This window comes from Pseudopodoces humilis, chromosome 6, assembly GCF_049639895.1.
Source record: "Pseudopodoces humilis isolate 2021_Gansu_Grassland_sample_001 chromosome 6, ASM4963989v1, whole genome shotgun sequence".
NCBI lineage: Eukaryota > Metazoa > Chordata > Aves > Passeriformes > Paridae > Pseudopodoces > Pseudopodoces humilis.
Genome location: NC_142205.1, coordinates 5,968,452 through 5,994,837, shown reverse-complemented (window position 1 = coordinate 5,994,837; position 26,386 = coordinate 5,968,452). Strand labels below are relative to the sequence as shown.

Sequence of the window (26,386 nt, the reverse complement as noted above, 5' to 3'; positions counted from 1 at the left end):
ACATCTTCTCCAGTACTTTCTCCACAACCTCTGCTTTCTCCACTTGAAGAAAATCCTTGCAACATCTGCTCTGGGGCAGCCTGGCCACAGTAGAAAGAGGAAATCAGTCATCAGGTAGAGCTTGTCTTGGATCATGGACCTACACTAGGTCAATAGAAGCTCCTTCTCCTCACCCTACATAGTGCTGATGGCTGCTAGATTGACATACCATGGGAGGAAGGGGAGGAGAAGGAGGGTGAGGAACCAACATCCCTCTCACTGTTATGAATTCAAGCATCTCACAGCTTGCATCCCATTGATTCTCAGCACAACTTAATGTCTAAGGGGTTTAGATGACTTGAAAAGACAAGTATCTAAATAACAGAGATACTTTTAAAAATTACAAAGTATCTCCTGAAGTCCCTTCCACCCCATTTTTTCCCTACAATCCTGATAAATGCAGCTTATTCCTAGCTATGCCACAGCTCTGACTGTGAACTACATCTCTCTATCCCTCCCTCACATACCATCTGCCCACTGCAGAAACCCCTGGCCCTGATTCCCTCGAGGCTGACGTAAGGGGAATTGAGGGGTTTTGGGGTGCTAGCAGAAGGCAGCCCAAAGTTGGTAGCAGTTACCCACATGTGCAGGCTCCCTTGTTAGCTCTGTGAAAAACAGGGCAGACTGATACTGTGGAATAATTCTTCCTAGTGGGTCCGAGTCGGTGGCGGAGCAGCAACCGAAGGATTCCGCGAACGACGGGAGGGATGTGTGGGACTCACCGGAGCTCCCCCAGTTTCCCATCCCGCCGGGGTGCCGGCTGCGCTCCCGGGCACATTTAGGAAGGCAACGTGAAGTCAGGCACCCCGTGCCTCGCAGATGAGGGTCTTGATGCGGAAAACCAGTGATAAGGGAGGAGAAGCGGGATGAAGTGGTTTGGAAACCAAAACAAATCACACATTTCCCCGGGGAAGCAAGGCAGGGGGCTGGGGGGGAAGCGCACACGAGTCGCGGCGAGTCTCCGGGGGGCAGAATTTCTCTTCCATCGCATGGAAGAGAGAGATTAAAGAAGAAAGTGGGAGTGGGAGGGGAGGGAAGGGAAGGGGGGGTGGGGGGGATGAACAAAGGAGATTGGCAGCACAGCTGTTTTGGGAAGAGGGAAAAAAAAAAAAAAAAAAAAAAAAAAAGGCCAGCCTTCCTGTTTCTTTAAAGCCGCTCATCTGCGCGGCGGCCGGCTGCCGGCGGCGGGAGGAGGCGCGGGGAGCTGCGCGGGGCTGCGGCCGGGCGCACGGCTCGGAGGACGGACGGGCGGAGCCGGGGCTCCGCTGCCCGCCGCGGCCGGGCGGGCGCAGATGGGCGGCAGCGGGGCGGCGGCAGCAGCGGCAGCATCGGGAGCATCGGGAGCAGCGCAGCGGCGGAGCGGCCGCGGCTGAGCTTCGCCGCGCAGCGCCCCGCGCCATGCGGAGCGCGCCGCTGGCCGAGGGCGAGCCCTGGCCGCGCCTGTGCCCCGCCGAGCTCGGCGGGCTGCGGCGGCTGCGGCGCAAGCACGGCGGCTGGGAAAGTTTCCGCGTGGGGGTCAAAGTGCTGGGGGGGCGGCGGACCGGGCTCCGCGGCCCCCCCGCACCGCCCCCCGCCGCCGCCGCCGCCCCGCCGCCCGCCTGGGAGCCGCGCAGCGCCGCGCTCGGCCCCGCCGCCGCCAGCGCCTTCCCCGCCGCCCCCCCCCCGCCGCCCCCCCCCTCCCCCCGCCCGCGGCCGGGCGAGGCGTCCGCCGTCTCGCCGGAGATCAAAGCGCTGCAGCAGACGCGGCGGCTGCTGGCCAACGCCGGGGAGAGGACCCGCGTCCACACCATCAGCGCCGCCTTCGAGGCGCTGCGCAAGCAGGTACCTGCCGCCGCCCGGGCACCGCCGGGCACCGCGCCCGCCGGCTGGGGGCACCGGGCAGCGCTCGGCCCGGCCGCCCCCTGCTCTGCACGCCGGGACCCCCGCGGGGCTGGAGGGTGCGCAGGGACCGGGGAGCGCCCGCGCCGCCCGGGGCCAGGGGAGGTGAAGGGCAGGAGCCGAGTGGCCGCCTGACAGGAGGGGAAGTCGGTTCAAAATGCCTGGAAGTACCAACCCTAGAACTGTGCTAACACTCAAGATAAATAAATAAGGGCCTTTAATTTGCTTGCAGTTAGAAAGTTTTGGACTGTTTTTTGGTGTTTTTTTCCCCTGAGGGAGAGTGGTATACAGGGCGAAAAATAAAACAAACCCGAGGAATCTCTCTGGGTGAGAACAGTGTGTAGAGAGGGACTTGGTCAAGCTGGGAGCTGGGGTGATGCTTCTGTACCAAGAGCACGTGTACTTGCCGGCTGGGCAGCTGCGGGAACTGCCCCAAAGGGATCACCGGGAATTTGGGCAGCGCCGTGCTCTTGTTGACTTTGGCGCAGGGTGCCTGATCCTTCAGAACCCTTGGGGTTTTTGCAGCAGACTCTGAAACGTTCTATGTGCCCTGTGTGCTAGGTATAGCCGAGCTGAGCTGTGGTCCTCCACCAGTTAGTTTCCCGTGGTTTTTACTGTCGTATGTGTTTGAAGTGTATCTGGTGCTGGGCTTTCTTGCTGAGAGGACTTGAAAATCCTCATGGTTGTCTGTGAAGGGATAGGTCCACAGTGTCAGGGTGGTACTTTTGAGAGATAAAGGTTTTGGTCAAAATCCTCCCATCACTTCCCCAGGATGAGGAGAGATACAGAGAAGCTGCAAAGCTCTTGCATCTTCTGCACAAGGATAAATCAGTGCCCTGGCCCCTGTACTCAGCCCTCTCTGCATGTAGGCACCGTGTACAGTGCAGTGATAGACAAATATGTGCTGTCACATTGTTCAAGCCCAGCTGTGCTGTCTTTTCTGCCTCTCTGTTAAATGCTGATGGGACTATTCCAGGTGTGCAGGAAGGAGAAGATGCACAGGGCTCGGAGGGCTGTAGGCTGCAGATGAGTCTGACTGTGAGATGCTAAGCATCACCTCTCCCAGGATGGTCCCTCCATCCTGGTGGGAGCAGCGTGCTCTGCTTGCAGGGGAGCTCTGGACATTAGTAACCTGAGCCATTCCACAAGTGTGCTCTCTTTAGGGCTCAATCCTCTCTCCTGCTTTGAGGAAATGTGCCTGTTCCTATCTTCAGCATGCTGCCTGCAGCCCTTCTCAGTGACTGCTGTGTCGTGGGTGGCTGCACCCCAAGAGTTAATCCTTTCCCATCATCTACTTCTGCAAACAGATTTCAGAGGCTGAGACCATGGCTGTATGTCAGGAGAAAATCCCTGAGCAACTAAACTAGAGCATTTTTGACCACTCTGCAGTGGTGGGATCAGACTGCTGCTGTTACAAACCCAGCAATCCAGCCCGTGCTGGGTGCTGTCCCCCAGTGCTGAGGCCACCCCTTGTAGATGCAAACTCCAGACTTGATATATTTTGTTTCTGTAAGCTGCTTCCATATTTTGGTTGTTTGGCGACTGTGTGTAACACGCCTGGAAGTGTCAGTCTAATTCTCCATGGACAGACATCTACACCACCAAAACCGCAAGGGGAAGTAGCACTGATTTCCCAAATCACTGGCAATCTTGTTCTAGGCTGAGCCTCAAGTAGAAGTCAGGCAGGCAACAAATTAAAGCCGCACTCTTTTGGGAAATGGGCAACTCTTGAAAAGCCTCAGATTCCTGGCCTTGGCCCTGTCTCTATAAATCAGTTCAGCCGTGGACTCAGCTGGGAGCCCAAAGAGCCTGGAGAACAAGTTGCTGTCCTCTCTTCCCATGAAAGCCAGTCTCTAGGGTCAGCACAGGAACATACTGGCAGAGCTATATTCACTCTGCAGAGAGAAAGAAATCGTTCTCTGGGAAATGTTTGCCACGAGGTTTTCCTAGCAATTTGCTGAGGGGTGGGCTGGCTGTCCCGACCATCATTGGATGACATTTGTATTCATTTCTTGTGGGGCTGCCAGCAGCGTGCCTGGTGCCGTACGTGACATCAGGTGACAGTCATCTTCATTGCACACACGCACGGCGCTGCCTTGTCACTCACGTCATTCGCAGCGGTGACTGCCGAGGGGTTTGTGGGGTGCAGCTCAGATCAGGACACAGTAGGTTGCTTTCTGTCACACCTTGGCCAGTGGGTGGGAAGCAGGGCTATGGAGATGCCCTGGAGGAGGCACATGAAATAGGGAGACTTTTTCTTGCCTCAGGTCAGCACCATCTTCCCACATGCCAGGGCATATTTCAGCCCCTTGTGAGAGGCAATCCCTGCGTGCTGTCTGCTGCAGGCCTCCCTTCTTGGTCCTTGGTTAGTCCTCCGTCCCCTCCTTGTCATCACATATCAGGCTCTTAAGCAGCTGGGAGGCTTTTCCTGAGGCACTGAAACTGATATGTCCCTGCAGACAGGCGGGCGAGGAGCAGGGGATTGTGCCGTGCCTGCACACAGACGACCCTGGCCCCACGCTCCTTTGGGTAGGGGTCAGGTGCTGCACGTGGAGCTGCTGGAAGCAGGAGCCTTGCTCAGCCACTGGTACTAACACCCATGCAGGTGTCATCCCTGTCCCTACCCTGTTTGAGGCTGAAGATACCCATCCCCACTGGCACACATGAGATAACACCCCATTGCATGCAGGATCAGACCCACCACGGCCACACTGCAGGGAGCCCATCCATGCTTGCTGAGGGGGAGGAGGAGGAAAGGGAAGTCATGCCTCTCTGCAGGACACTCTCCTTGTCTCAGCAGCCCACCCGAGGGCAAGCGACTGGCACGCAGCACACCGGACAGATGGGCTGATGGCGGCGTCCCTGCGCTCCACAGCTGTGTACATATGGCACACATGTTTTGGCTTGTGTCGACTAAGTCTCCAGATGGCAGGAAGGGGTGTGGGTTCTTTTTTTTCTCCCAGTTCTTGGTGGAGGAAGAGCCAAATACAGTTGTTTCACACAAGGAGAGGCTAACCCAGCCGTGTCCCTGAGGACTGAGCTGTCCCCAGCTTGCCTCGGAGGCCAGGGCCCCCTCAGAGGTGGGAGGGAAGCGGGCAGCTGCCAGCTCTGGGAAGCTGCCTGCTGTTGGGAGAGACGTGGCATTGCCAGTGTGTTCACCCCTTGGTGTCACAGCCACCAGGAGTAAGCATTACTCTCTCTCTTTGTATTGAGCCGCTGCCTTTGCCATACGGCCATAGCACTGAAGTGGGACTGAAGAGCAGATGCTCCTGAGATACACCTCCTTCCCCCTGGTCTTGGTGCTTGTGGTCTCCAACTCTTAAGTCTGGAAGAGATTTTTCCCCCTTAGTCTGCCAAGCATCATTTGTCCAAGTGGTCCTTCCACTGACAGCAGACTTCTGAGACAAACAGTGTATTTCTCCTTGGAAAACACTGACCTGCTCTGAAACACTTGGAGGTGGTGAAATACTTCTGTACTTGACTGTCCCTCTGCTGCTGCCTTTCTGGTGTCCCTCCTGGGTGCTGCTCCTGTCCCTGTGACTGTGCAGCTCCTATCTGGAGCACTGGTCTCCTGCCCTCAAATGCCCTGGCAGGGCTGGTCAGTGAATTCTTGCACTGCCCCAGCTGCTGTAGGACCCTCCACATGTGACACTGTGGGTTGTCACTTCCACCATGTTCCTCTTCCTCTCCCTGCCACGGTGGGTGGCCAGTGAACCCAAACATCTCTGATGCAGACAGAGACATAGCACTGAGTTCACAAGGACCTGTGGTCATCTTCTCCATGTGAAGACTCCTGCCAGCCCCTGTGCTGGTGGATGTTCAAATTCATGAAGCAGTGCAACCATCTGGAGGAGACAAGATGTGACAACAACATTGCCAATCTCCAAAGCAACTGTTCTCCATGCAATGCAATTCTGCCTCTATTATTTTTTGTCTTAAAATTCCTATTGGCAGCAAGATATTCCTACTCCAGCAAATCCCTGTGAAACTGAACCATCATAAGGTTTATTTGCAGTATGGCCTTAGCCACCAGGTTTTTTGCTGGAGACCTTTGCCAGCAGGAGATAGTACTCTTCACCTTGAGGCTGTGTGGACAGCCAAGCAAACCAGCTCCTACCAGAATGTTGCACTCCCAGGAGCTGGGATCGAGCTCCTCAGCGGTGCTGACAGACCCTAAGGTGGCAGCAAACTCTCCCTCGATGGATGGAGACAACCACAGCAGCCTTCCTGGTCAGGAGCCTGCCTCTGCTTGCACATCTGGTTTCTTGCTGGAGCACTGCTGTCCAGCTCCTCCTGAAGCGAGTGATGTATCGAGCTGCAGTGAGCTGGAGTCTGTGCCACGAGCAAATGTGTCCACAGACATTCATCTTCCCTTGAAGGGTATTGGCGTTTCTCTAAATCTTTTCACCACTGTGTTGCCAGGACATTTTCTGACTCAGCAGCTGACAGCATTGCTCTCTGCACTCATACGAGTTCTGGAGATACTTTAGGGTTTTATAGGGCTTTTTAGCTTCTGGAATGGAGGTTTTTCCCCCCCCCCACACACACACTAACATCCTTTCACTTAGTGCTGCCAGCATGCACATGGCTGCTGTGGCTTGTTGTTAAACCAGTGCAGAAAAGACCCTGCTCGCTCCCGTTGGGAGCATGGTGGGACATCAGGAGCAGAAGCTCAAGGCTACAGGAGGAGGTTTTGTGGCTGTGGGGACAAACTGTCTGCAGGGGTTTGAAGGGACAAATCAGGCAGTAAATGGAGACAGGAGCTGTGGCTTGAGCAGCGTCTTAGCCACAAGCCAGCGGAGGCTGAGGCTGCTCTGTGGATGCGTCATTCCGTGCTCGCCCTCTTTGTGTGTCATCCCAAGGGTGGCTGTGGTTTGTCACCTCTGCAGGCGGGACCCTGCCTGTGACCAGTGTCGCTGACGTGTCCTTTCTGTGTGGTGGGGAGGCTGAGAGCTATCCTCAGTCACCTGCTGACATCCCCCAGCACTATTCCCAGTGACTCATCCCTCTGTGATCCCACCAGCTGGAAACTCTAAGATGCCTTAAAACCCAGCTCCTGAAGACAAACCACCCATTGAGCTCTCTGGGGGTGAAGGATGAGCAGGAAGGTTTGGCTGTTGGAGGGATGCAGCTGGACTTCAGGAGAGCAGGAGCATCTTCCAGACACAGCGTGCAGTGCCACCGCTGTGTGTTGTCACTGAATGGCCCAGCCTTAACCAGAGCATCTCCATGGCTGCTGCCAGTCCCAAGTGACGCTGATGGATATTTAGAGCCCAGAGTGGGGCGGCCCTGTGGTTTAACAGCTAAAGAAGATGACAAAATACTGGCCTGAAGCAACACAGGAGGAAAGAAAATAAGGGAGAAACCAGGCAAAAGGACAAAAAATTCTGAAAACAATGACTGTGTGTCACCAAGAACAGGGCTTTTTTGCTCCCTTGGCTGCTGTCTAGCTGATTTTATCCTTTGCTACAAATCCTGCTCCTGTCGGGAGGTATTTGCTCTGCCTGCTGCAGCCACCCTGAGTTAACCTCTGTGTTTTCTTATGGCTCCCACTGAAATTGGAGAAAAGAGTCTGCTTTTCTCCATCAAGCTTTGAATCCAGCCTCTGCTCCCTGCCTTAATCCACTGTCAAATTCCTTTCCAGGCTGCAGTGGGGAGGTGGGACACTTTTCAGTACCATGCAGCAGAGCTCCCCAGGCTCTTTGTTCCCAGCCTGCATCTCCTTTGGTGTTTGCCACATGTACTCCTCAGGTGATATATCCCATCCTGGTCCTGGTTTGCACTGTCCCCTGTGCCATGCAGGGATGCAAGCAGAGCCACATGCGTGCTGGGGGAGCCTGTGCTCCTTTGCAGCTGCCATGGGCTCATGACAGCTCCTGGGGCTCAGCAGTGGTAGCAAGGGAGGTGAAAACCCCGTGGTGTCCAACAGTGGCTGGTGACTGAAGAGTCTGATAATGCCATTATCTCCAGTGGAGCTTGCTCTCCTATATGCCAGGGGTTTTGGATCCATTGGGCCTCAGAGATGCAGATGGCCACTACTAAACTACCACCCAAAAAAGGCTTTCCACACTATAGTGCTGGAAGGCAGCCTCTTTCAGAGGAGATTTTCTGTGCCCAGTAGCCCTGGGATTTCTCCTCTGATAATCCCAGTAACTTTCTGTCTAGTTATTATTTTTGGGAAGTTGTTCAAAGAGCCAGCAATAAGGTAAGACCTTTGCTGCAGCCCAGCAATGTGATACTTTTCAGGCAGGGTACTGAGGGGGTGTGTTGTGTGCCCTGAGGATGTGCAGGAGGCTTTGGGGGTGCAAAACATCTGCAGGAGCTGCAGAAGGACTGTCCAAACTGAGCAGAGCCAGGCCTGGGGTAGCATTAACCAGCTGCCATTTGGAAGAGATTCCCGGGGTGAACTCACCCAGCACCACACCTAGGTTTTGTTTGGAGGAAGCCAATTCATTCGCTCCAAGGAGTGAACTCATGTTTTTGTAATGTGAGCGATGGGGGAGCCAGGAGCTGGGAGGGAACCAGGAGCTGGGTTGTTTGACAACGTGGACCCACCCAAGAGGCAAAGGCACCTCGGTCAGGACTGGGGCTCCTGCCTGAGCGGTGCTGCTTTCATTCCTGCTGGCGTTTTTCAGCTGGGTTTGGGCCTGGGCACTTTGCTCCCAGTGGGGAGGCAGGGGTGAGGCTTTCTTCCAAACTGATGGGATTGCATTGCAAGCACAGGGCTGCCCCTTTTTTGCCTCTGCATTCTGGTGGCAGAGAAACAGAAGCCTCTCAGACTCATGGCATGGAATAGCTGCCCATTGCTGGCTGGACTAGAGCTCTGTGGAACATCTGACACTGTGACACCACAGATGGTCAGGGGAGGTGATTCTTCCCCTCTACTCTGCTCTGGTGAGGTCCCACCTGCAGTGCTGCATCCAGCTCGGGGATCCTCAGCACAGGAAAGATGTGGATGTGTTGGAGCAAGCACAGAGGAGGCCACTAAGCTGATCAAGTGACTGGCTGAGAAAGTTGGGATTGTTCAGCCTGGAGAGGAGAAGGTTCTGGGAGATTTTTTTTCAGCCCACCCCTCACCCCTTCCCCTTAAAGGAGGACTATAAGAAAAATGAGGACAAACTGTTTAGTACACCCTGTTGTCATAGGACAAGGCATAATGGCTTTTAACTAAAAGAGGGTAGATTTAGAGTAGATATAAGAAAGAAAAGTTTTGCAATGAGGCTTGTAAAACACTGACACGGGTTGCCCAGAGAGGTGATACATATATCCCATCCCTAGAAACATTCAAGGTCAGGCTAGACAGGTCTCTGAGCAACCTGATCTAGTTAAAGATGTCCCTGCACACTGCAGGGGGTTGGACCAGATGACCTTTAAAGGTCCTTTTGAACTGAAACTATTCTGTGATTCTATAGGGGCCTTTTCCAGAAGTAGTCCCCTGGGGTCATGCCATACATCCACACAGCAAGACCTGGCTTTGCAAAGGTCCAGGTCAGTGTAGTGAGCTCCAGTGGCACAGAGGAGTGGTCAGTGGATCCTGGTTGCTGCTGTGCTGGAGGAGGCATTGGGGAGTCAAGGCTGAAGGGATCTGGCAGGACTGCTAAAGGATGTCTCAGGAAAACTTGCAGGCTTTTCCATCGTACAGCTGTAAAAGTCATCATTGTCCCACCTGGAATATAAGAAGGACTCGGGGCCTGCAGCTGCTGAGAGCAAGGTAGGAAAGCCAAGTCACCTTGCTGGTGAACCTGAACACACCAAACAAGTCATCAGATGAGTCCTGCAAGAAGAAAAAGGACCCATGTGTGTTCACTTTACCCCCAGAACTGGGTGGAAAGAGAAAAAGGCTGGTTCCAAACCCTTCCCAAAAATACAATGTAACATGTCTTGAAAACAGGCAATCATATTCTGAGCAAGGCCTTCAGCTTGTTAAGGATCTTACTCATAGAATTACAGAGTGGCTTGGGTTGGAAGGAACCTTAAAGATCATCTAGTTCCAACCCCACTGCCATGCACAGGGACACCTTCCAATAGCCCAAGTTACTCAAAGTCGCATCCAGCTTGGCCTTGGGACAAGGCATCCTTCCAGGGATGAGGAAGGATACCTCACATCCACATATCCACAGTAACTCTACAGATGCCAGCCTGGAGATAATTTGAGATCATGAAAGAGGGGCTTCCCCTGTGCTCAGGGCCAACAAGCAAGGGACACTGTCAATCCTGCTGCCCCACCCTGCCACTGTTCCCCCAAGGTGTCTTAGCCCCAGGATGTGTCTGACTCACCCTGGGTTAGAAAGGGATGTACAAAAGCCAGAACTGTTAAGTATTGGACATTTATATGAACCTCTGGAAATATTTTTGGCAGGAAGCACAGCACAAACAATGAGACAGCGCTGCTGGGCTGCGTGTCGGGATGCAGGGGAGAGGCAGCCAAATGTTTTCCTGGGGGATGAGGGCAAGGAGAGGGGCTCTGTTGTGTTTTAACTCCCAGCATAAAAATAAACCAGATGAATTAGCAGACAGGTAGATTCAGCATGTTATTATGGCTTGTGGTGGAACTAGCTGTCAGGAGGGCTCAGCTTATGCTGCATCACAAACACTGCCTTAGGGCTGTCCCATCCCCTGCTGTGCCCTGGAGCCCCAGTTCTGCCCTGTGTGACTTTCACGTGGAGGAGATCTGTGCATGTCTGTGCTGCTAAATCACACTTTGAGCATGGTAACAGAGACATCTGGACCCCCAGCACGCAACACCCTTCTTTACCCCCCAGCATTTTCATGCAGTGTAAAAGCAGACTTGGTTTTGCAGATGTTATCTGTACAGGACCAGAGGGTGTTTATGGAAATGGTATCTTATTGATAAGGACAGAGATATGCAGACAGAAGCTCAATGGTGTGAACTGGCTTAATGCTCCTAAAGTGCATGGGATGCTCCTGGTTGTTTCCTGCAGACCCATCACGGTGAACATGCCCTGTAGCCTCATGTGGCACGGTGATAATTGTACCCTTTCACCCGAGTCATTCCTCATCCTGCAGCCCTCCCTGCTGTGCCATGTCAGAACCAGCTCCCAGCCGTGTCTTTGGTGAATGACAGTGACACTCTGGGGAACTGCAGTGGATCCCTGCCTTCCTCGAGAGGGCTGGCTGCAGGTCAAGAGCACGGCAGACTTCCCACAGACTTCAAAGAGAGCATCTCTGGCTTTCCAAGGGCGCTGCCTCTGAATCTTGGACGTCAAGGATAGAAAAGACCTGTTAGGTCACATCCCATTCTACTTCCCTGCCAAAGAAGGGCTCTTCTGCGCAGGAATATGTCCCAGGAGTATTCATCTTGCCTTGCTTCAACTCCTGCCAGCCTGGGGATCCCTGATAAGACCCATGAGACTCTGCAGAGCCCTTTGCAGGCACAACTAACAAACATCCTCTGACTGAAGCTCTGGCTCCTGTCGTGCCAGCTCACTCTGTGCTGATGTCCCAAAGCCGAGGATGGTGCTGGTGTCCTTGCCTTTCTAGCAGACAGCTGCATTCCTCAGGACTGGTGTGAAATTTCAGTTGCAGTTCCTTCCTAATTCCTTTTAATCATTGCAAATATTGCAGGCAAGATGGTGAGCTGTGCTGCTGCTGGGCAGAGACCGGCGAGGTCAGATAAGGGAAATATTTTCATTAACAGCACAAGAACTCAAGCCTGGTTCCCCTGACTCTGCATGGACCTGCTCAGCTCACAGCTGCCCCATTCAAGCACTGAAGTCTGTTTAGTTCAGGCTTGAGGAGCAAGGAGGTGACAGAAGGAGAGGGTTTGGTCCTTGCCACGAGCATGACCAATATCTGCTCACATTCTTGCCTGCCAAAGATCTGTGTTGAGACTCTGTGGGAGCTGGGAGGGTCACACCTGCAGGGCCACACCAGCCTCAGGAATTTTTCCCACCTCTAAAACACTCTCTCTGTTTTCAGTTGGATTTTGGAGATTTCTTGGTATCGAGGTTTGTCATTGACACCCTTTACTGCAATTTGTACAAATCTGTCCCCTCTTTCCTGTTGACTTTATGTTAAAGAAGAGATAATACCAGAGTTACACACAGACACACTTGGGGAAGTTTTGACTCTTGATCTGAACTAAGTGGCTCATTCCTCTCTTAATTTCCCATGTTTAATTCAAAAGGAAACATTAAAATGGCAGGAGCTGAGCCAAGACAGGGAGGGTTCCTATGAAATAGTTTTTCTAACACTGTTACCATGGCATAAAACCTCTTATCTCTTAATGTTGGTGCCCCACTCCCATCACGGGACTGTCTGAACATCTCAAGGTGGACCTCTTCCCATGGGCATATGGTTCCAGTTTGGATTCTGCTGCAGTAGTGTGGGAAAAGTGCTGTGTAATCCCAGTTGAGGGTTTTGTCAGCTGTGTTAGCACTGAGATCTTCCTTGCCTTTTGTAGCAAACACGTCCTGCAAAACAGTTTGGGTTTTGTTTTGTTTCTTTTTGTTTCCTTAAAAAAAAAAATTCCCAAAACACAAAAGAAAGAGCAAAACAGATGAGGAAAAGAGACATTAGCCTGCCTTCTGGTGTTGTCACTGGACAGCGTCTGTGCATCAGCCTCAAGGATTTCATGGTCTATTTTCCTTCCACTCGATTTAACTTCCTTCTTTCTCTAATTCTGAAATTACTCCCACATTTCACTGAATCCTTCCATTTTAGTTTCCATCTTGCTTTGTTCTTTCCTGATGCTGTTTGATCTGGGGTCTCTGCTGTTTTTGTTGCATTGGCGTCAAAAGAGACTTGGGTGTTCCTGCTGCCTGAAGCTCTTGCTTTCAAAATAATTCAGCTCATTGCATCTGGGGACCAGGTACTGAGGGCAGGGGCATTGCTGGGTGCGTAATGCTGGCAAAAAAAGTGAAGGCAGGGATTTAGAGAGAGGATTTGTCAGATAAAAAGGGGCTTTTAAACAGATTCTCTGTGATGTCCCTGCTCATTGCAGGGGGGAATTTGGACTAGACAACCTTTAAAGGTCCCTCCCAACCCAAGCTATTCTGTGATTCCTTGTATTTTCAGGAGTATCAGTAGCAGATGGTGTGTATTAAAAAAAGACTATTTGAAGTTTTATGGCTGGTTTCTGGAGAGGCACCTCAACCATATCACACTTCCAATCCTGTGTTCAGTTTTGTGTGTCCCTCTCTACAAGAAGGACATTGAGGTGCTGCAGCATGTCCAGAGAAGGGCAATAGAGCTGGGGAAGGTTCTGGAGCACAAGTCTGATGAGGAGCAGCTGAGGGAGCTGGGGGGCTCAACCTGAGAAAAGGGACCTTGATGGGACCTTCTGGCTCTGCACAACTCTGTGACAGGGAACGTTTAGATTGGGTATTAGAAAAATATCTGCACAGAAAGTGTGGTCAAACATTGGAACAGGCTGCTCAGGGAGGTGGTGGAGTCACCATCCCTGGAAGTGCTCAGAAAATGTGTAGGTGTGGTGCTTGGGGACATGATTCAGTGGTGGCCTTGGCAGTGCTGGGTTAATGGTTGGAGTCCATGTCCTTAGGGGTGTTTTCGATCCTAAAAGATTCTTTGTATTGTACATAGGGAAAACAGTACTAAAATCCTTGTGGTCATGGGTAAGGGTGATCCAGGCAATTAGTTTGTATTTCCATAAGCACTATGGCAGAAGTCTTCCCTAGGAAAGACTAAACCAAACAGCCTGGGTGGGAGCATGGGTTAGAGATCAGAGTACAGGCAGGGAATGGGGGGTAGGGAAAAAGGGCCAGTTCCTACAGGGAGCAATGTCACAGGTGAACAAATCAGGATCTGACTCTGAGCTTAGCTCTGCTTTAAACAGGGAATGTCAGGTCCCATCACCTGAAATTATGACTTTGTTAGCTGTGCTGAAGTTCATGACTCAGAGTGATTAGTTAATCATATGGCAGATGAAATAAATACCACACAGATAAAGTGAAGGGATGCATATGGAAAAAACCATACCAGAGTCCACATATGGAGTAATAGACCCTGAGCTGACCATTATTTCAGAGAAGGGTGACCTTGGGGTTTCTCTAGATGGTTCAAGGAAAGTCTCAGGTCAGTGTCTGGCAGCAGTCACAAATCAAATCGGGAGTTAGCAAGAAAGGAATATTAAAACAGAGAACATAAGCATCTGTTAGATATATATACCCACAACATGAACACTCTGTGTTCTGATCATCTCAGCTCCAAAGGGACTAGGAAGGGTTCAGGAAAGAGCAGCAAGGGTCATCAAAGATATGGGATGGCTTCCATACAACTGTCTGCTAAGGAGGATTAATCTTTTTCTTTTGGAAAAGAGTCTGAAGAGATAATGGTGAACTAAAAACATATGTCACACAGGAGGTGAATAAATATCTGTTGTCCTCTCTTCTAAAACACCACTGTAGTACCTCAAGGGAAGACAGTAGGAGCCAAGTTCAAAACAAGCAAAAAGAGAAAAAAAATTATATAGACTGGAGAGAACGTTTTGCAGAAAGATGTAGCTGCTCCAAATCAGCAGGGGTCAGCTTACCAGACCAAGTTCATGGATAGAAAAGATCTATCATGGGTTGCTAAATATGGGGATGGCACATCTAGCTGAAGTGAGGGAGGTGATGGTAGTTGGAGCCTGGCAGAACACTTGGGGAAATCCTATATATGCCTTGAGCTGGTCTGTTCCTCCTTTGGCATCTGTGTGTGGCTGCTGTGGGGTTTGTGGAGGGGCTGAACCCGTTTTACCTTCTGTAAAGTCAGGGAGAGCATTCCAGGTGTGATCCCATCTTTGTGTCCCTGTGGAAGAGAGAGAAGCTGAGGCATGAGCATGACAAGAGGAAATAAAAATCTCCAGCCCTAAGCTGAGCGTGACACCCTAGAGGGTTGTGGAGGATGGAGACTGGTACAGGGGCAGGTGGTAGAGAAACATTGAGGCATTCCAATGATTGATTACGGTGAAAACTTTGGCAGGTGGTCAGACAACCTGAGGGGCTTGGATGCATTTCAGATGAATGCACAGCTTCAGTTTCCCATAGGCAATAGACTCTTGTGCATAAAAGGCTGAGTGACCTTCAGCAATTTTGCAAACTAGAAAATGGGGTGCCCAAGCCTATCGAACACAGAAGATCTCTCTCTAAGCTGGACAAATTAAAGCTGTATGCCTAAAATTGAGTGTAGTTGTAGTGTTTTGCTGGATGATGGTTGAAGAGCAACCCATCCTTCTGCTGCAGGGGCCATATACTGCTCAGTTATTGAGATGCATTCAGTTCTGTTGGAATTGTTCGAATGTTTCACATTACAGTAGAAATATTTAGGGTTAAGAGGAAATTAATTGCATAAGATACACCCAGCTCCCTGAAACAGGCTCTGTTTTGGTCTCTTTTGTTGGGTGAGGTACTGTGATGGACTGTTTAAGCAGGTAGAAATTACTGCCTCCTCAAGGTCTTGCCACTCAACAACATCGTGTTTTTTCATGGGCTGAAAGTCACAACTGATGTTGTTTGAGCACAAAAACACCAGGTTGTGGTGTAGATGCTCTTACTGCCTTATTCTGCAAGACCTGTGATGACATGGGAGCTACCTGTGGGGAGTAAGTTACTCAAGACAAGTTACTGGAAGGCAGGGGGATGCAGGTTTCTAAGAAACAGGGCCTCCAAAAAGTGAACTGAGCAGCAGGCAGATGTCCTGGGCTGTATCCTGCCATCACATTTTAAGCAGAACTGCCCTGCTGAAATCAAGAGGCTTCGTGCTGCTTTCATCCCCATGGAGATCAGCAGGGGAGTTCTTCTTAAAAACCTGTTGGGACCATATGGTATTTTATCACTAGAGTTTCTATTTATGTTAAAACTGCTAAGAAAATAACCCACACTTGTTTTGTTACTTCAAGTAAGATATTTTGTTTATCTGGCCTAATTTTTAATTATTTCTTTTTTTTTCCCTGTTACCCTTTCTAGGTTCCCTGCTATTCTTATGGTCAAAAGTTGTCCAAACTGGCCATCTTGAGAATAGCCTGTAACTATATCCTTTCCCTGGCCAGACTAGCAGACCTGGATTACAGCGCTGACCACAGTAACATGAGCTTCTCTGAATGCGTGGAGCAGTGCACTAGGACCTTACAAGCAGAAGGAAGATCTAAAAAAAGGAAGGTATGTTACAGCCTCTCCCCCAACTGACTCCCTAAATAATGGTAAAAGTTACAAAAAGGAGGGAAAAAAAAGGCCAAAAAAAAAAAAAATCCAAAGTGGTTTCTTTCCTTTCTGAACCTTGTGAAATTTGCCTGATTTTTTTTATCCCTTGCCTTTCTCTCTCTCTCTTTTCCTCCTGCATCCATCTGATCTTGTAATAACCACATTCCTCCCTAATCAAAAGCTTTTCTCTCCTCCCATCCTCCGCGCCAGGCTCTTCCCCTGTTAGTCGCCCATCGTGTGTTTCAACACGAGCGTGATCCTATTAAGAGTCATTTTGGGACTGTTACTTGTTAAACCAAACCAACCTTGAGTCGCCTTTCGGAGCCTGTAAAACACTGTCACCCGCCTGTGTTTTCTGTTTTGTTTAATCTAACACTTATCTCCGAGAAAAATCACCCCACAACAAAAAAAAGGTAGCTAATGGAGACACTGTATGTATAAACACATTAGTAAGATGTATGACCTGAAGGACATGTGGGTATCTTGAGGAAACAACGTTAAATCTAATTATGCCTTGCATTCCTTTAGGTTACTTAACACTGAACCAATTAGGTGAAATCATCGTCAAGCCGCAGGAGGAGGAAGCAGAGCGTTCTGCCAGTTTTCCTCTCAGAGAGTGACATGGGTGAATTAAAGGAGTGATTGATGTCTTTGTTCAGGCTTTTGTGACAAAAAGAGTTTTGTAAACTTGAATTGAACTTCCCCCTGCTCTCTGAGCTTGCTTGTCAGGCGGGATAATAAATCAGCAGGATTTTAATGGATGAATGGGCAGCTAAGCTGGGGAGCAGGCTCCTTCCCCGGTGTTGTTAAGATCTGCCTCTGATTCGGGCAGGTTTCCTCACTTTTCCTCCTCTTTAGCCCAACAAATCATCCTGCAGCAATTCAGTTTATAAATAAACACAATAGCACACTCCCTGTTGCTTCCTCTGGCTGTCACGGGCTGTATTTATGCCCGCGGAGCAGCAGTGCCAGGCGGAGACACGGCACCGCTTGCCCACGGCTGACAGCACTGCCTGGGACTGGGAGCTGTGGGGAAGCTCCTGGGCACAGCCCAAAATTGGGGGTTCACTCTGGGGTCTGTAATGCCACAGGCAGCGGTGTCCCAGGGACACTCAAGTGGTGCTACCAACCCTGGGGCAAGGTGAGAGTTGGTTCTTGGGTCTCCTCTCTAAGTTAAGATTGGGAAGAAGAAAAGCACTGTTTTTGGGGCTTCAGGAGGTTGGGTCTTGGGACCGCTCTCCAGATCAAAAAGAGAATGAACATCCTTTGTGAGGCTTTAGCAGATTGCTAGTTAGGTCTTGGATCTCCTCCCAAAGTCAGAATGGAGGGAAAGAAGAGAATGAGCATCCTTCATGGGTTTCAGCATATTTCGGGGCTGCTCTTCAGGCTTTGGGTGCCCAGTAGGCTGAGACTCATTGTCTTGGCACATGTAAACCAATGCAGGCTTAAAGACAGAAAACAAGTAGCCAGATTTTAAATGGCTCCAAATCCCAGGGTATTAACATCTGAGGGTTAGGGCTGGGCCCATCCTTAATTAAAAAAATAAATTAAGAATTAAAAGCCTTCCATTTATGGTGTTTGCTCTCTAAAGTTCTCTCCAGAGCGGATGCGCGGAGAAAAAGTCCCAAACCCATCGAGAGTGCCTGAACAATGGAACTCTACCAGGGCAGCTCCTGCCTCCCAGGCACCACCAACCCACAGAAACAGCATCACCAGGAGAAAATCTGCCTTTTCTTCACATTCTTGAAGGACACCCATCCTAACCCTTCTCCAAAAGCCCTCTCAGAAAAGAAAGCCAGGCTTGGTACCCAAGGCAGGGTCTTAATCCCTGCTCTGTCTTGTTTTTCTTGCTGGAAATTATAGTTCTGCTGCAAGTTTAAGGCAGCCCCAGAGCACATAGATTCCCTTATGGATGACAAGTACAGTTTTATTTCCAGCAGTATTTGCTCAGGTAATGGCAAGAGCACATCCATCTGCTGATGAGCCAAAACCAGCAGGTACCACTAGGTAACTCTGGTAATTCCCAGTAGGTAGGAGTGGGGAGGAAAAGCCTGGCTTGGGAGGACTCCTCTTGTCTCCCTTTCTCCTTGAGCCAAGCGAATTGCGAGGATGAGGGAGGAAAAGGCTGTTGTCAGAGGGAAATTACAGATCCAGGATGGCTGTGCAGCGACGATCCAAGCTCTGGCTGTCAGGTGGTGTGAAGGGATGTCTCTCCTGGGGGGTCTCACACGGGCGGCTGGATGAGGATACAATGGCTTGGCCCAAAATCGCCGCGCCCTCATTAATGTTGAAATCGGCACGTTTTTGTGAGCTCTGTGTGTTTTTAATCAGGTCTCTGAAACCACTGCTCACTGAGCAGTTCCTCTGAATTATCGACTTTGGGGTGGTTGTTTTGTTATTGTTTTTTTGAGTTTCCTTTTATATTCTTGCTTTAAAAAATCGCAGCGATCCTGAGCACAGACCTCCGCTCCTTGAGCTCCACGTTAGGTCCACAAGACCCTTATCTCCTGTCATCTCCATTTTATTGTCTGTTTGCCTCTCTCACTCTCTCAGCTCTCTGGTTGTGATGTGCTGTGGCACCGTGAGCTTTTCACACAGAAAAGTAGCTGTTTGGAGTTTGTTTTGGCAGGCAGGGACTCCAGATGTTGCATTTGCTGGACTGTGCATTGCCTTTTGCTTTGTTTTTGGGGACAAATTATCCTGTGTCCCTAATGTTAGGTTGTTGTTCATTTTTTGCTGTTGCAATAGGAAATTTACTGAGTGGTTTTACCCCCGCTTTCTGTCCCCATTTTGTTAATTAGAAAAGTTGGCTTTAGTCTTTCAAAGTTGACTAGGAAAAAAAAATCCCCTTCTCTGTCCTAACTACAGTTATAAGGTGATTTTAGTTCTTGCAATTGAGACTTGAACGAGGGTGTTTGGTGATGGGAGATCTCATTTATAAGCAACAAAGGAGGCTTCAGATGCCTTTTCTTAAAACAGAAGGAAAAAAGCTGGCTGTGGGGGGGTGGTGGTGAATTCTGATGATAGTTTTCATTCTTTAGAACTGCCTCTTGCTTGGTTATACAAATTATCTGAGCTAAGCCTTGTCCTTAACCATGCACCCAAGAGTTTCACCACGTTGGAGATCTGGGTTGCAACACCCTCAGCAGAGCCCCAAATCTTGCTGGAGCCACACTGATGTTCTGGAAAAAGGGGGGCAGCTGCCTTCAGCTGCAACCAGGAGCATTCTCCAGCAGCACAGAGGATGCAACAGCAAAAGAAAGGGAAGTCCAGGTTTTCCTTTCCCCCAAGGTACTCTGTTTCTGCATGGCACATGATCCTCAGTGGCCAGGGGTCATCTGAAAGCAAATCAGGGATTCTGTCATGTTTGGGGTCCAGCTTGCTGGTCCCACAGTCTCTTCTTTCCAGCTTTCCCCCCACAGGGCTGCATTCTGGTGCCCTGCAGGAAAGCAGCTCAGGATCAGGGTAGGGTTGTGGGGTGCACAGCTGGGGGCTGTCCCTGGACACTGACATTTGTAGGGGTGCAGAGCTGTGCATCACAGCCCCCCAGCCCCACAGGATCTGGCCCCAAAGCTGCGGGGCAGAACTTACTTCCCCAGCAACCAGCACAACCACAGCAGCTCAGTCTACACAGAGCAGGATCCAACCGCGGACAAACGCCCTGCACAGCACACCCAGCACCCAAAACCCCAAACACCCGAGGCAAGGTTCCTTTTCTTTCCCTTCCCCTCCCCTCGTTGCTTCTGACGAGCCCCCCGTGCTAGGCAGCAGCATCGCCACGGCCGTGGGAGCCCAGCCGGAGCAGGGAGGGATGGGTGAGGCAGTTTTTTTCTCTCTCTCCGCTTCATCCTCCCCCCGTCCCGGCTCTTCTGGCAGTCGCAGACTCCAGATGTTCGGAGCGCGAGCTGGGAAGTCCTGCTGGCGCCACTTGGGGCAGAGGGCAGGGGAAAGGCACGCGAGCTGGAACCCGGAGTACTCAGTCACTGCAGGACTTGGCGCATTCCCCAGCTCGCTGCTGGCACATTCCCCAGCTCTCTCCTGGCCATCTGTTCCAAAAAAACACTTTCAGAACCTCATCATCACTCAGGATACAACACTGCGAGCAGCTGTTAGCGAGGCAGAAGGGGGGAAAAAAAAAAAAAAAAAAAAAAGAAACACACACATTTCAAAAAAAAAAAAAACCAAAACCATGCGAAAGGTCTCTTTGTGAGAGAGGAAACTGGGTTATGAATAACAGGCGAGCAGTTGGAGCTCAATAAAAGTTTTCGGCTGGAATTTAGTTTCTTGTTTTTGTGCCTGTGTGTGTGGATGAGCACAGACGCAAGGAATTAAAAATTAAAAATACACTGTATATATATCTTTTCCCAGATAATTAAATGATATAGAAACATATATGGAATGAAAAGATTTTCTGTTTGTTGCAGCCTGCTGCACTAAAAGGGCTGACATTATGCATGTAATTATTGCATTATATAAAATAGTTATTGTGGTGTTGTGCCATACCTTGATGTCCCCCTCATTGCTACTTTGCTAAAAGCAGAGCTTCTTCTGTAGGTAACACTTATCCCCTCAGAAAAAAATGGAAGGGGGATCGTTCTGCAGGCATATTTACTTGCAGGAGTGAACAAGTTAAGGGTTTATATTATAAGAGAGAAATGGTAGTGGCAGACTTGATTTGTACAGCACTGAAACCATTTGCTTGAAGCATATTTTTTTGATAACACTGTATCATGACTTGTGATTTATTTAGACAAAGCCCCGAGATAAAGCCACAGCTCCCACCCCCTGGTTTGTGCAGATGATCCCGGCTGCAGGGTCTTGCTGTTATTGATCATCTGATATTGATTATCAGGACCATTCAGAGCCAGCACAGTAAAACCTTGACGATCTGCATGGCATTTCTTCCTCGTGGCGTCCCATCCTGTGTGGGGAAGAGGGGGTCTCATAACAAGATTCGACCTCCCTTTCCCTGCAGTTTGGCTTAGCAGAGGTTTCTCTTTAAAAATAGCTTCATTTCCCTGCTAGGACTTGCCGGCGAGAGCGGGCAGCCAGCCAGTCTGATCCCCATGGCCGCCAGCTCCGCGGGCTCCAGGGAGGAGCTGGACCACAGGAGAGCAGCTCTGAGCCGCCTGTCCATCTGTCCATCTGCCACAGGACAGCATCCCTGGGGGGACAGAGGGGACCTGGGTCTGCCCGGCCATGAGTTATCCCTGCTGCATGCTGGCTGAAGGATTACCCACCCAGGGACCTGCTTTAAAGCGAGAGGGCAGCGAGATTCATTTGCTTATCACTTGTGTTTTGTATGTCCCTGCAGCCCAAAACAAGGACTGCAGCTGGGACATGGGTGCTAAGGCTCATGACAAGTTCAGGAGCAAGATCACCCAGCTCAGGACAGGGAGGCAGCAGCAGCTACCCCAAGGGCATCCCCAAAGGCACTGCACACCCTGCACTGGCCCACTGGGGTGTTGAGCATCAGTGCCCCAAAGAGAAGGGCCCAAAGCTTTTCCTTACAAAAAGATGTGATGTGGGATTCCCCTGTTGCACCCCAAAAGCCCCTTTGCTTTAAGGGGTGTTGGAGCAGTCACAGCACACAAAGACCAACCAGGGATTTGCTCCCGTGGTGGAAGCAGGATCCCAGCATAGGGTCCATCCCCTTTGTAGCAAGGGTGTTGCCAAGAATAGGGTAAGATCCACCCCACAGACACTGGGTAACTGCAGCAAAAGGAAAATGTGAGTAGAAGAGACAGGAGAAGCCCTGGAACAAAGGCTGACTCAATTCCAGAAGTGCTTTGATTTATAGAGATTGAAATGCTCCGGGATGCTGCAAACTCACCAAGGTCATTGGGCCAGTTGTCAAATTCAAGAGCCATGGGAGTTCTGATGTTATTAGTTTAAAGCAGACCCAGGATCATAAATCTGTCTTCAGAGCTCCTGGCTGGAGTGAAAAAGGGTGGAGGGGGAAATAAAAGAGCCTGTTCCCACCAAACATAACCCATGGCCAAGCATTGGGCAGTGCCTGGGGACCAATCGAGTGGTGGCAGTGGGGTGTGCTGGGCATCTCCATCATGTTGCAGGGGGATCTCTCCATTCCCCTTCCCAATTCCTCTGTCTGGAAGGTACAGCACAAGTGCCCTTACCTGCCCTTGCCTGGTTTGTACATCCTCCCCCTTGTCCCCCCATGGTTGATCTTCCCCAATTGCAGAGACTTCAGAGCAGAGACCTGACCCTGAGACTCCTCTTCCTAAAGCCATCCTGCTTTCCCAGACCCACAAATGCTTTTGATCTCTCTGCTGTCTTTTAATATTAATGACAGCGGTCACTGCTTCCCTTCTTTTACATTTTCATTCCATAGGTAAATGTGGGATAAATTAAACAACCGACTTTTCTATTACAGGTTTTTAAATATATATATATTAATATATATATTTTTGGAGGTTCCCAACAGAAGTGTTGGCAGTACACAGGGCTGTTTGTCATTTCCCCACCTAAACCTCATTTATTCAAAATCCCAAATAAAGTCTTGAATTAGGGCAATAGTTTCTACATCTTCTCTGAGGAGCATTAGGTAGGATTGCCCAGAGACAGCTCCAGGAATCTGGGGTCCAGAAGACACCAGCATTTATTGCATGGAGGGTGACCTGGGTGCTGTTAGCGAAATATTCTTATCAAGAGAAACCTTGATGGTCCTGGGGCAGTCCTGAGCTTCCCTGGGTCTGCACTTGACAGGAGGGGTTGAAAAGGTGGATTTTAGGTTCCCCTGTCCCTTGGCCTGTCATGGATGATCAGGTGTAATCATTGATCCCACAGCAGCTGCCCTAATGATAGTCATAAATCAAATAAACACCAGTAGGTTACTAGTATTTTATACCCTGATGTTACAATATCCAGTGATGGAAAAGGAGAGGCAGTTCAGAAACAAAACAGACTGGGGAAGAAAGTTTTTCAGGCCAGGCTTTAAGGAGTTTGACCTTGTGAAGAGTGACAGAAAGATGGCTGACCTGTCCAGGGAATTGGTGACTGTGTCCAAAGGACTTTCAGAATCTCTACTGCACACTGCAAGATTTTTAAATCCACTGGCAAAAAGCAAGAAAAGCTGGTAGCACTAGCTAAATGTGATCTCATTTCCAAGTTTCTAATTCCTAAGTTATTTAAAGGAGGATTTAGAGCCCACGTGATGAAGGCAGTTTGGACAATGGAGATGTGATCTCATGAAATCCTCAGGCCCTGAGGATTTTTGCTCTGTTTTGAACTGTGCTAATGATTATTTGTGGGATATTTGTGGGACTTATTTTAATGCCAAAGGGGGTTTAGATGAGATTTTCCTTGTCTGAAGCTGCCATGGTTTGGAGTTGACCATTTTCCTATGGACCTGGCCATAATATTCTGTAGCCCAATGTAATTTCCCAAGTGATCTGCCACGGCTGTGACTTGCAGGGGATGCACAGGCACGTGGGACAAGTTGCAGTCCCACAGACTGAGCAGCCATGCCTGCAGAAAACTCAATACAACAACTCAAGTATGGAAGGAAAGCCCATCTTCTGCATAGGCCCATCTACTTGCAACTCCTTTGCTTTCTGAGATCAGCTCCTGAACTGAAAATAGCAGATATTTGCCATCAGTTCTTATTTTTTAATTTTTTTTTGCATCAGGGGTTGGACACAACACCAAATTACTGTGTTGTTTTTCTTCCCCAGCCCTTCCTCTTCCTGTCTGCCAGTCCCTCTCCTCTATGCAGGCTCTGGCCTCCTTTGGGGCACCTACAGATGGTTCTGCTGTGGGCCCAACTCTTAAAAATCGCAGATCCATGGCCAACAGTCCCCAAGGATGCTCCCGCGTGCGTCAGCGACAGTCCATGCAAGGAGTCACCGGGACACCATGTGTTCACTGTTCTCATGGTGCATCTTTCTCTTTCCAGGAGTAATAACCAGGAAGGGAGGATTCAGAAGAGCTTCCAGCCAGAGTTACATCTGGTCTTGGCAAAGGTTGCACGATCCAGATGAAGACTGAAAGCAGCTTTTTTGCAGAAACCCCTATTGGAGATGACGATTGGCCAAGGAACTTTCTTAATCTCTGGAACAGAAAGGAAAAAAGGAAAAGAAAAGAAAAAACAAAAGGACAGGGATGCTTCTTATTGTTGTTAAGCGAGCCACCTTTTAGTACGTGCAATTTATTTAGCACTTTTCCCTTTGCTTAACTGGGAAATGTTACCCTCTCAGCTCATGTGTACAGTAATTTTTTGTTGTTGTTGTTGTTACTGTTGTGCCAAAGATTTGATGGAACTTCTACACTGTGTCTAATTTTTGCCTTAATGTTAAATCTTTGAGCCAAAGAAAAGTCAGAGGTGCCATTCAGATCGTGGCAAGCAGGCCAGCCAGCTGTCGGTGACAAAGCCCAATTTCTGTACCCTTCTGTGAGTTACCTCTTATTTCTCCAGCCTGCTCTTCCCTGCCTGCAGCCCTGGAGCCAGCATTTGGTGTGGGCAAGAGCTGGGACAACACCAAACCATACTTCAGCGTTCAGGTTTGCTTCTTCCTTTGAGCTACTCTGTAGTTCTGCCTTTTGGGCAATTTCCTGATGTTCCTGCCTGTGCGATATATCCACAGGGTAGAAATACTGACACGAAGTGAGAGCTGAAACAGGAGCTATGAATTTTTTTTTTTTTAATAAAGAAATAAAATTAAACAAGCAGAAGCAAAGTGCCATGCAAAGCAAAGAGAGAGAGAAAGAGAGAGAAAAAAAAAAGAAATTGTAAGAAAGTTCAGCCGGGCAGAAAGAAGTGCAGCAAAATGATTGAGCTGGTGTTTCAGGTTTGTGAAGTCATTTTTTCCATGGGGTTTTTCAAGTGGTCAGAAACCGGTGTAATGCAAAAGCATTTGAATCCTATACTGTACCTTTCACTTCAAATTGAAGTAAAAAAAAAGAGAAGAGATGGAGAAACATTTGCTTGGAGTAAGCAGACTTTATAGGTAATGCAGTTCCTATGCAGGACATCTGCTAATGATGGAGGGACAGAGTTCTGTTTTCAAGTGAAAAAATAGGAGTTTCCAAACCAAGATTAACGTGTTTTGTTAATCTCAAGAGGAAATATTATTTGTGAGGCCAGATTCACATCCTGGCTACTTCAGTGGGAATCAGGTTCCCGTGTGTCTGACTTACTCCAGAGTGGGTCTGGCCAGGCATCGCCAGGCACTGGGCCGGGCGAGGGGATGGGGCAGGCAAGAATCACTGGGCAAGGGAGGGAATAGTCTCTGTTTTACTGACGTGAATATACAAAACTTGAACTCCTCAGTGCCTGCCTGTTTTATTTCCTGAGCTGAGCAATTGGCTGGTGAGCCCCAGGCTGGGGAGCTGCTGTGCAAAACCTGAGTCTGGGGTGCCAGGCTGCTTGATGCCAAGTCCCCTGGCTCCCAGTGAGCTCGAGATGTCTTCTAGCAGATTTCTGGGACACGTGGGACAGCTGTGTCCAAACCCCCTCCCAGGAGCTCATTATATTGCTCCCCCCTCCACTCTCACCGCTGGTCATTATTAGCAGCCCAATAAAATACATTTTTAGATTGTCATTTGTATTTCTTTATTAAAGCACAGTTTTTAACGATGTCTTTTATTATATACTTTAAAGCCAGCTTTTTAGGTTATAATGGGGAGAGGGGCTGAGCTCACTGACCAAGGGAAATGCTCCAGGGGCTGTTTGCACTCATGTCAAAGGGCTGGGTTTAAAGTGCATTTGCTTTCAAGAACCAGCAAGAAACTGGACCTGTGTGTGTGTGGCCCAGCCAGAGAAAACAGTGAGAAAAAGGGAAATGGAACGCAGTAGAAAAACAAACAAACAAACAAACAAAACAACAATTTCACAAGATGACCTAAACAGAGAACAGTGGGTTTTGCGATGGCCATGCTGCAATTCTCCCATCTGGGTTTTGAGCAAGAGCAACAGGGACAACCCCAATTTATCCTGGTACACATTGGAAACTCTGTGGCATTTCTTTCTTTGAGCAGAGTGAAGCATACACCGAGCATTTTTAATTAGAGAAATACCATTATATTTTAGTTATGAGTTATGAGTTCTGCAATGGCTCTCAGTTTGAGTTAATAATTATCAGTAAAGCAAGGTCTGCAGGGGAGTCAGCAGTACAATACTGCTGATAGGCTTTATTTACCCTTTTTTTTCCTTTCAGTGCCCGTTATAGATAAGGAATTTGCTGCAAATACGTAAGTCACAAGCTGGACAGCATCACTGGGTTACATTTGGGGCTTGAGGTCACACAGCATTCTTTGTCCCCCCAATAAGGGAAATATGCTTGGGATTATGT

The 26,386-nt window shown here is 49.5% G+C and overlaps 1 protein-coding gene across 1 annotated transcript; it reads left to right on the top strand.

Annotated features, from left to right (window-relative positions):
* The first annotated feature begins 1,437 nt into the window (after positions 1 to 1,437).
* ATOH8 (atonal bHLH transcription factor 8) lies at positions 1,438 to 25,636 on the top strand. The gene is made up of 3 exons (XM_014258848.2): positions 1,438 to 1,860; positions 15,843 to 16,034; positions 23,992 to 25,636. The coding sequence occupies exons 1-3, from the start codon at positions 1,438 to 1,440 to the stop codon at positions 23,995 to 23,997; spliced, it is 621 nt and encodes a 206-aa protein (XP_014114323.2). The 3' UTR covers positions 23,998 to 25,636.
* Positions 25,637 to 26,386: the final 750 nt, after the last annotated feature.